The 10,454-nt window shown below is 35.8% G+C and overlaps 2 protein-coding genes across 4 annotated transcripts; one reads left to right on the top strand and one right to left on the bottom strand.

The window, feature by feature from the left end:
• The first annotated feature begins 1,759 nt into the window (after positions 1-1,759).
• On the top strand, positions 1,760-2,902 carry LOC112528340. Its single transcript, XM_025139351.1, has 2 exons — positions 1,760-1,945; positions 2,069-2,902. The coding sequence occupies exons 1-2, from the start codon at positions 1,789-1,791 to the stop codon at positions 2,545-2,547; spliced, it is 636 nt and encodes a 211-aa protein (XP_024995119.1). The 5' UTR covers positions 1,760-1,788; the 3' UTR covers positions 2,548-2,902.
• A 2,027-nt stretch (positions 2,903-4,929) lies between these two features.
• On the bottom strand, positions 4,930-10,121 carry LOC112528747 (BTB/POZ domain-containing protein At1g67900-like). Of its 3 annotated transcripts, none has more exons than XM_025139808.1 (5): positions 10,046-10,121; positions 9,349-9,536; positions 9,159-9,228; positions 7,501-8,697; positions 4,930-5,741 (listed from the first exon to the last, which is right to left on the bottom strand). In XM_025139808.1, the coding sequence occupies exons 2-5, from the start codon at positions 9,405-9,407 to the stop codon at positions 5,286-5,288; spliced, it is 1,782 nt and encodes a 593-aa protein (XP_024995576.1). In that variant the 5' UTR covers positions 9,408-9,536; positions 10,046-10,121; the 3' UTR covers positions 4,930-5,285. The 3 variants fall into 3 exon arrangements, with proteins under 3 accessions (XP_024995576.1, XP_024995577.1, XP_024995575.1); XM_025139809.1 differs by lacking the exon at positions 10,046-10,121 and adding an exon at positions 9,663-10,025; XM_025139807.1 differs by lacking the exon at positions 10,046-10,121 and adding an exon at positions 9,879-10,025.
• Positions 10,122-10,454: the final 333 nt, after the last annotated feature.

The following is a 10,454-nucleotide window of genomic DNA, read 5'->3' as shown; positions in this document are numbered from 1 at the left end:
AAATCCGCCGGAAATCCGCCGGAAATATAACCGGTTTAACTTTTCCGGTGTAATTCCGGCGGATTTCCGGCGGAAGTCAACAAAAGTTGACTTTTTAAAACACCGCCGGAAATCCGCCGGTAATCCGCCGGAAAAATTCCGGCGGAATTTGTCCGCCGGAAAATCCGCCGGAAATGCCCAGTTTTCTAGTAGTGTCTATAGGTACAAATCCCCATAAAAATCATTAATTTTGATTCTCCTATTTTTTGATTAACAAAAGTTGGTATTTGATTGAGGTTTCAATTGAGATATATGGTCTAGGGGTTACCAAACCAAATCAAACTATCACAGTATATCAACTCTAAGGTGGAGTCTGGTGGAGGATCAAGCGAAAACCCCCAATTTTTGAAAAAAGTGTGTGAGGAAAAAAATATTGAACAAGGATCACAAGTGGTATTCTCAACGTTACATTATGAGACTTTCATGTATAAGAGTTGTCTTTGGAATCTGGGTTACAAATCTCAACTAGGCCTGTCGAGGGTGCCCATATAATATTTGAAACATATGTTCATAAACATGCACAGTGTTGCCTCCTTTAGACTTGTTGGATGGTTTTTGTTCTTTAATTTTTATTGTCATACAAAACATTGCACAAATTTTGAGCATGCAGAAGTTTATGTTTGTTATTTTAAATATTATTGCAATTAAACCAACCCAGTATATTCTAGTTGTATGTCAGCTTATCATTTGCCCTTTTTATTGAAAATGTTAGACCAGTAAAACTTATTGCAAGGTATGAATGTTGAAAATGCTATGCCTGGATGTTACATATTTATTCAAATTTTTGCGTATAATGATTAACATCTACTGTAAAAGTCCCGCTTGAAAAAACTGTTGATATTGATCTTGACTGTGTGGAAAAAGAAAACAACTGGTACAAAGCATTTTTGTCTGCTATTGCGAAGAAACTCAGATGCTCACAAATTCTATTCTTTCGATTGAAAGCGAGAATAACCTAGATTATCTGGTTGGGTTGGTTAAGGAAGAGAAACTCAAACTTGTAGTCGACTTGGCTGAATAGACTTGCGTCAAGGGCAAGGTTCTAAAAAACGCATTATAGCAATGTTATGGCACGACCTGGCCCCGACGCCACGTTGAATCCCGTGGCATGACTCTGAGGCATGGCTTGCAGTTGGCGCATTATAGCGAGTTATGGTGCGTTAGGGCGGGTTATGGCACGTTATGGCGGATTATAAAGCGCGTTAAGGCGTGAATGAGGTTTCTTTTGTTTTTTATATTTAAAAAAAAATATGGCTTATTAAACCAAATATTAGTGATTTTAATTATTTATTTTAGGTTTAAGATTAGGGTAAATGCATCTCTACCTACTAACTTTCTTTTCATATTCATCAACATTATAATTTATTTATTCATCAACATTATAATTTATTTTTTATATTTTTAATATATGATATAACTCGAATCCAATTAAAATATGATACATATACAATATCGTTATTTTATCTTCCCTTTTGAGTTCATATTAATGGTCGACCCTGAAATTGAAAAGAGACTTGTTGAATGTGAAAACACAAGAAAGAAGTGATCTACGGTTATTTGTTCCATGACCCACGAACAACAAATCATACCCCACCAAAAACAAAATTCCACTCGTATTGGAAACCTTAAGATGGTCGACCAAAGGTACCAAAAATGACTATAAATACGGTACTAATGGCGCCACGCTTAACCTTCAAGAACCAAACACAACACCCTTTCTACCTCACTCTCTCTCTCTCTCTCTCTCAAATGGCAGGACCTTCTCTCGCCACTCGTAAACCCCCAACCATCAAATTCCTTTGCAGTTACGGTGGTAGGATACTCCCTCGTTATACCGATGGCAAACTCCGTTACTGCGGCGGCGAAACTCGTGTCATCGCCGTCGACCGCTCCCTCTCTTTCTCCGGTAAGTGAATTTAGTAATTTACTATGATTTTGATTTTGTGCTACTAAAATGGAAGAACAAATAGAGTATATGTAACTAGTGTAGCAAGAATATTGGAATGAGATTTGCCTTTTTGACTTACAGAATTGCTGGTGAAACTTGGCGAAATTTGCGGGACGCCGGCGGTGGCTTTGAGGTGTCAATTGCCGACCGAGGATTTAGATGCGCTTGTTTCGATCACCTGCGATGAGGATCTCGTTAATCTCATTGAGGAATATGATCGAAAAGCTAGGGTTCAGTCATCATCGAATCTCAAAATCAGAGCGTTCCTTACGCTTTCGAAGAAATCCTCGTCGATTCCTTCAACCAGTTCCGCCTCTCGATTTTCTTCCTCCACCACGATTGATCTCGAGATTTCATCACCGAAATCTCCTCCTTCATCCACTTCCAACTCTCCGGCGAGGTTTCCTATCGCCGCCACGAGTCATTGCATCCAGCAGGTATCGAAACCATCGAGAAAACTTCCATTCCGTTACGATAAATCTGCCGGAAAGCTTCTGCGTTATGCATGTGAGAATTCAAGCCAGAGTTACCTCGTTCACAACGGCAACCATTGGCAATAACAGTCCTGAATCTGACACCGACTTTAGATCGGATAACTTGTGTTCGTGAAGGTATTTAGATCAAATCAGTACATCATAATCGAGGCAAAGAAGAACAATTCAATCAATGAACGAAAAAAAAAGTAAATTAAGGAGACATATATGTGATGTATGGTTAGATTTCAAATCGGTCTTTATAATGATCTAATCGACTTTGGTTGCTCGTCGTTATCCACCGTTAGGATTCCGGCAACTGCTGTTGCTCCTCATCTCCTCAGCAACCTTAGGTTACAAACGAGACCGCTGTGCAGAATTTGGTTGAGATTTGTGGATATTATTTCAATCTTTCCATTGGTTTGAAGTCTACAAAAAAAATCTGGAATTAAAACACCGAACTAGAAATCAGATGACAAATGGTTGGAATTTCTCGTGATTTCTTAGGTTTTATTTTAATAATTTGTATTTATAAGTAACAGAATTTGGTTTATCTCAAATACTACAAACCAAAACATATTAAAAATTCTAAAAATTTACTCGATAAACACTTATCGGTAAAATTCAACACTATCGTTTACTTATCGGGTAAGATTTTATTCACTAAAACGCATCGTATACAACAATTTAATCTCGGTAGCGCTAATCATGGTAAGAGTGACCGCCCTCACTTACTGGATGAGACTCTCGATTCTTGTTTTCGCTTTTACCGGATAAGATTCTCAATTTTTGTCATATTCTTCTGGTAAAGCAAAGTGACTTGATAATAAGCGTTTGGTAAACGGCACTTAAGTCTTTTTATAAAATTCAAATCTCTCAAACATATTAAAAATTTCGTTAAATTTTTTAAAAAACATATATTAATATGAATACCAAATTAAAGAAAATAAATCTTTCTTTTATAGAACTTGTTTGGTTAAAAACTCAATTATATTTATAATAAAATAAGACGAAAAATAAGATAAATTTATGATGTTTATCGGTTGATTATCAAATATTGATATTTAGTTCAAATATAAGTTATAATAATTTGTAATCTTGAATTTTAAGATATTTATATTAATAAATAATATACAATAATTAATAAGTTGGTTTTAATATAGTAAAGATATAACTAAAATTAGCAAAAGGAAGTAATAGTAAAATAGAAAGACAAAGAATAGAACAAAACATATTAGGGGTTGTTCATTAAACGTTTATCGGGTCACATATTTTACTAGATGAACATGGCAAAGATCAAGAATTATACCAGATAAGAAAGATAGCAGTGACTGAGAGTCTTACCAGGTAAGTGATAACGATAACTCTTACCCGACAAACGTTTAGTGGATAACATATGATGTTGTTCAAATGAACTAATATCTTATGTGGTAAAATAAATGAATGTTAAATCTTAGAGGTAAACATTTATTGAATAAGTATTTTGATGAACGACCACATAATTATTGGGTTTTCGAATAAATACACTTAGGGGGTATTCGATTCACATAATGGAATTTGATGGAATAAGAATCCATCAAAGAAATTTGACTTTGAAGGAATTGAAATGAAATTTGACTACGCATTTAGTTGATAGGAATTGGAGTGAAATCTCTCAAAAAGAATTGGAACAATCGTCTTTGTTTGGACTATCGCACCCATCGCCCTGCCCACACCCTACCAACCATCATGTCACTACTGTCATCATCACATCTATCACCCCGCCCCACCACTCCTATCCCACCCCTGCTCCATAGGTGGGGGTTGTTGGAGGCAGGAAGGGTGGGGTGAGGTGAAGGGGGTGGAGCTAGGCTCTAGACTGGGGCAGTGGATGGCAGGGTGGTAGTTGTGATGACTACAGTGGTAGGATGGTGGTTAGTGGTGGGGTGGAGTATGGTAAGGTGGGGCGGGACAGTGGGGTGGGGGTAGGTGGCGGGTGGTAGCTATGACAATGATGGTAGTGGGATAGTGGTCGGGTGGCTGTGGCCTGGGAATGGGTGGGTATGACGAGAACAATAGTGGCATGGTGTTTAGTGGTGGGTTTAGGGTAGGGGGAATGACGAACAATAGTAGCATGGCCGTGGTGGGTGGTGATGGAATTCAATTCCCTCCATTATGCTAAAGAATGATGAATTCATTAATTTGTGGAATTCAATGAAATTTGAAAGACTTCATCTATTTCAAGAAATGAATCAAACAAAAGAATTGGAATTTGATCAAATGAATTTTTCATTCTAATTCCATCAAATTCTTTCGAATTATGCAACCAAACGGCCCCTTATAGTTATTTTCCAAATGCTTCCTGTTAGATACAAAGGCAATATAAACTCTACCAAACATATAGATATGTACAAATAAAATAAGCCAATATTAACAAATATTCAGTATTTATATTATAAATTCTGTTTCACATATATATTTTATCAAAAATAATACATATTTCTATTTATCATGTATTTAAGTCCAACAATTATGTCTAGCATAAATCACCCATCGGTGTAGAGTCAAAAACAACTGTCGTCTAATGCATCATAACATTTAAGTCGGTCAAAATATAAGAGTCCATCCCTCATATCACACTTCTGTCAATAAAAATATATGTTCTCATATCCTACGTCCCTTTTTTGTCACACCAATAACATGAAAACACATAATCATTTCATTTAATATAAATTTATTTAGTTTACGATATTATATTTCCTGTTGATTTGTTTTCACGTGATTATATGACAAGGAAGAGACATAAGATTTGGGGACATCAAATTTTTATTCTACATTAGTCGGGCCTAATTGCCGTTTTGGTTATGGTTCGAGTTCATCGACCACAACTTACCGAACATCGTCCGTTTGGGCTGACTACCAATTGAACAAATTTGTCTCACCTTTGAAGAACCATCATCATTATCATCATCATCCTCTACTGGCGGCTTTGTTCTTGAACTAGAAACACTTGGGTTTCGTGACTTTGCCCACTGGTCCTCCGGTTGCAGGGTGGTTGCGCCCGATGGGCTTGGTGTACCGCCTTTGGCAGCTAATAGTGCCTTGATGTGGCTAGGAAGTGCAGTCAGGTGGCCATCAACCGTAGCTGCTCGAGCTTGTTCAAAGAACAAGACTTGTACTACTACCCGTAATGGCAACAACTCGTTTTGTGCTGCGTGCATGCATGCTTCCATTGATAGTCTTTTACAGTTGAGTGATCGACAAAGGTGTTTCCTCTCGCTCTTGTTCAGGTCTGGGTGCGACTGGTTACCCAACAAGTCAATATTTCAAACTCAAAAGCTTGCCTCTATAATTGTAGAACGTGTGAGAATATGTGAAACTTTATCAGATTACTCTCTAAAATTGTCCCCAAGATAGTAGGGAGGTTTCGATATATATGGAGGATAGATGATCGAAAACTAGGTGATGTGAGACTCTAACACACCCCTCCAACATAGGCTAAACGAACACAAATTGTCACAGAATGTTGAGATGAGGTGAATGTCATAATAAACTGATTTATGGGTTTAAAGTTTATAGAACCAAACAATTATGTGTCATATGTAAAAGCATTATATTAAATTTATAAGACAGTTTTGGACATCGTAACAAGTATTATACGATACTTTCGAAGTAAAACATCGTTTAAATTTGTAAATATGTCCAGTAAAAACAAGTGTCATATAAAACGATTTCATAGGACACTTATCAAAGTTTTCATTAAAAAAAATATAATATGACATTTTATTTTAAAATTATCCCAAAAATTAAGACGTCCAAAAGTTTCTTATAAATTTATTATAACATTTTTACATAGGATGGACAATTGTTTGATCCTATAAAATAATTATTAGAACATTTAGACATTATGTGTCCTATAAACTCCATTTTGTTGTAGTAGGTACAAATTGTCTTCCAGTGTCAAGTGCATAAAGTGGTAGGTCTTGTCTTTGATACCAGTTCAAATTGAAATATTTGGATTAGATTAATTTCTAAGAGCATCTCCAACACATTCTCCAAAATGAAGAGTCAAAAATTAAAATATGCAAAAAATAAATAGATTTTTAACTCTAACAGAGTCTATATTTTAGAGATTACAACATTAATTATATTAGTAAAAATATTCAATATATTTAATACAATATTATTTCCTCCGCCCTAAAATTTTAATTTTAAAGACTATTGTTGGTGAGAATAATAAAATATCATTTCGTACTTCCAAGCAAATTTTTTAGGGAGTTCTCCAAATTTGGAGAATTTTACAATTTCTCTCGTACTCTCTCCATTTTAGAATCCGTATGAGAAAAGAAATCCACAAAACCTCCATTTTTGAAGACTCGGTTGGAGATGCTCTAAAAGCCCCATTTAATAGAGAAATGAGGTTCCAACATATATGGAGAAAATGGGCCGTCCAACACAAACTATGTAAACGTTTACCGGATCACCACCCTTACTTACCAAGTAAGATTCTCGTTTAGAAAAATGACACAAGATTATTAGTAAAAACCATATCTCTTACCGGGTAAGCACTTTTGTCTGCTAAGAGATGATAAGTGTTCAATAACCGGTAAAAGAACACAAGTATTTAGTAAGCAACCCCTAAATTATTCAAATCTAACAGATGTGAGACTCTTTAATGCAGTGGAGGCATAAAAGACTAGAAATCAATGAAAGATGGCTGCAAAAATTTGAAAATTGAGTCCCTATGGTTTGTAAAAATTGCGGATTTCATCCCTGTGGTTTCAAAACTTCGATTTTCGTTCCTACTATTTGTAATTCATTTCTATTTTAGTCCTTCAAGCCAAAACAATAACTTTTAAGTACAAGGACTAAAATGGGAATGAATTGTAAACCATAAGGACGAAATAAACAATAGATTTTAAATCATAAAAATGAAAAAGATTATAAATTATAAATCATAGGGATGAAAATTGTATTTTTAAAAACTAGAAGAACGAAAATAGAAATTTTCAACAAACCATAAGGACTAAAAACATAATTTACTCTCGGAAATTCTATTACCTTGAGATATATATCAATGGCTCTGTAAAGATCATCATGATTCACTCTAGCAAGTTGAGGAACAGCTTCAATCAAAGCAATGAACTTTGACAATGCCACATTCACATCTCTAGCAATCTCCTGCAAATACCCATCTACAAGCCTTGCCACTTTGATCATCCTGCCATTCGAACCCGAAGAAGATGATGTACAACTCTCCTGGAAATCGCAATCACCATTGGCATCCATTTCCAACCTTTTCTGAAGACTTATATGCTGCTGACCTTGTGTTTGCAACATGAATTGCTCCATAATGTTCAAAACTATATCAAGATCGTATATCGTGTCACTATCGTTTGATGTCGATGGTATCATCAAATCACAAACTTTAGCTTCATCCAGTTGAATCGCAACCCGTCTTGCCAATTCCATTCTTGTCGAAGACGAAGCTTGAAGTATGTTAGCCGCCTTCAATAGTTTGAGCAAAAAGCTACAAGAAACAGCGTTTCTTTCCATCGGGAGTAAGATGATTATCGATTCCAAAAGCAGTCTGCTATTTGAATTCGAAGGATCCGATTCAGAACCCAACCCCATTTCGAGATTTTTTGAAATCTTTGGCAGCCATTTCGAAGTGTAGATCTTCAAACAATCACCAATAAGATTTGCAGGCACTTTGCCTCCAGATTTAAGGGCTGTCATCATTCTTCTGTAAAGATCCATTCTTAACTCCGAAAGATCCTCACCCCACCACCCTTTGCTTCCATTAATGTCTTCCTTGTCCCCATTTTGACTCAAATGGTTATGTGATAAGCTCACCTTCAAAGGGTTAGAAAGGACTTTTGACACCATGGCTTCAATACATTGGCTTGTGATCCCCAATTCCTCTGACCATAATTGGAATCTTTTTGTGGTTTGAAGGGTAATAATGCAATCCTTCCATCCATTAAGAATGCAGGAGTTAAAGAATACTTCAAGCTTGTGAACTAAATTCCCCTTTTCGAAATCTTCTGTCATTTGAAGGTAATTGGCCGCACATCGAGCCGATACGATGTTGTAGGCACCGATAGTGATTGTGATTCCATAGCAGAATTTGGCACATAATTCAAAAGTTTCACTGCCTCCTGGGAAATCAGGGAGTTGGATGAATTGAAGTTGAGAGGATTCGGAGCTCTCAAAACAGAGTCTCTGCAACTTCAAGCATTTCGACAGAAGGGGAAACTGAAGATGGAAAACAGAGTATCAAGAACCATGAAATTAGCCAAAAACCCACCAATTTGATTCGGTTTCATCGCATTATTTAATCAAATTCAACAACCCCTTGTGTAATCATGGTAAAATTGAAAAAAAAAATCATAAAAGTGGAGAATTGATGAAAAACAGAGTATCAAGAATCACGAAATTCGCCAAAAACCACCAATTCATTCGGTTATATCACATTATTTCATCAGAATCAACAACCCTTTTTGTGTAATCAAGGTAAAATTGAAAAAAGAAACAATCACAACAGTGGAGAATCAATGAAAAACAGAGTATCAAGCATCACGAAATTCGCCAAAACCCCACCAATTCCATTTGGTTTTATCACATTATTTCATCAAATTCAACAACCCATTTGTGTGATCAAAGTAAAATTGAAAAAAAAAATCATAAAAATGTTGAAAATTGAAGAAAAACGTCACCTTGTGAAGCAAATATCTTGTTTCATTCACTTGGATTATAAGATCGCTACGAACCTCTGAGGAAATTGACCTGAACCCAACTCATGATATTAATTCCAGTGATTTAACACAAAATGAAAAAACCCCAAAATTTTGATTTCAACTTGGAATGGGATAACAAACAGAGTACAAATTCGCGTTTAATGCTTACCTTACACCATTTTCAGTATAGAAAGCATCAGGACGAGAACCAAGTTTCATAAACTTCATCACTAAGCTTTTCTTGTTCTTAATTTCACCTTCTGTTGTTATATGAGTTCTTCTCTCATATCGTAATTCTTCATGGTTTAGTACCAAAAAAGGGTCAAAATAAGCTCTTTCTCCCACAGTAACGGAAACCTGTTCATATCAACAATAAAAAACAGAGCTCGATTACGAAAAATATTGCAAAATCGCCAATTCTAAAAGATTCTTGAAATCAAAATCAACCCAAAAGCAGAGATGATTTCAAAAAACAAAACAAACCCAAATTAGTTTCTGTCAAATCCCAATTCCCCAAATTGGTTTCACACAGTGTCCATGAAGTAGACGCAAGATAATCGCTCCAAAAACAGTAGTTTTGATTGTTTTTTTCGTGGAAGAAATCGATACAACATAAACCCATTAACGCAAAGTTAGAAGAAACCCATCTAATTGAAGCTTTTCTTCACAAAAAACAATAGGATTCTGATTGTATCCCACCTCAGTTGATTGTCGTGTACAGCAAAAACCCAATAGGGTTCTTCTCAAAACCAAAAGGAAATTAAACAAAAACCCTTGAATCTTTTGGGGTCTACAAAAAGATCGTTGGATAATAGAATATGGAAAATGGGTGTAGGTGGATAGAGAGAGAAATATCAAGATTTCACCTTTTCCACACTAAATGAATCTTGCAGAACAAAAATTGAGGGCCTCAATTTATGTTAGCCACGATTGTGGCTGGCTCTGAGATGGTCCTGGGTCGCACCCCTTTCGTGTATTGATGGTAATGGGGCCAATGGCGCACCCTTTTCTTGTTTTTATTGCAATTGGGTCAAGGTGAGTTTAATGAGATGCTAAAGTTGGTCCATTTTCTTTCATGTGGATGCAGACTTTTCATTTCCTTCTTTCAATTTTCAGTTGAATTTTTGTTTTGAGGCTGTCTTGAATCACATTATCTTTAGCTGTTTGTCATTGTTATCTATTTTGGTTCCTTCCACACACAACATAAAGATAAAAAGCATTACTTTTGAAAATAACACATCAAAAATACCTTTTTTGTATGAATTTATAGTCGTA

This window comes from Cynara cardunculus, assembly GCF_001531365.2.
Source record: "Cynara cardunculus var. scolymus isolate 2C chromosome LG 15, CcrdV1, whole genome shotgun sequence".
In the NCBI taxonomy this organism is placed as follows: Eukaryota; Viridiplantae; Streptophyta; class Magnoliopsida; order Asterales; family Asteraceae; genus Cynara; species Cynara cardunculus.
The sequence above is the reverse complement of the archived record's forward strand: the minus strand, read 5'-3'. Positions and strand labels throughout refer to the sequence as shown.

Coding starts and splice junctions, on each gene's coding strand:
- LOC112528340 (XM_025139351.1), top strand. CDS start 1,789: ATGGCAGGACCTTCTCTCGCCACTCGTAAACCCCCAACCATCAAATTC. Junction 1,946..2,068: donor CCGCTCCCTCTCTTTCTCCG/GTAAGTGAATTT, acceptor TTTGACTTACAG/AATTGCTGGTGAAACTTGGC.
- LOC112528747 (XM_025139808.1), bottom strand. CDS start 9,407: ATGAAGTTTATGAAACTTGGTTCTCGTCCTGATGCTTTCTATACTGAA. Junction 9,229..9,348: donor TATACTGAAAATGGTGTAAG/GTAAGCATTAAA, acceptor AGTTGGGTTCAG/GTCAATTTCCTCAGAGGTTC. Junction 8,698..9,158: donor CAAGATATTTGCTTCACAAG/GTGACGTTTTTC, acceptor TTCCATCTTCAG/TTTCCCCTTCTGTCGAAATG.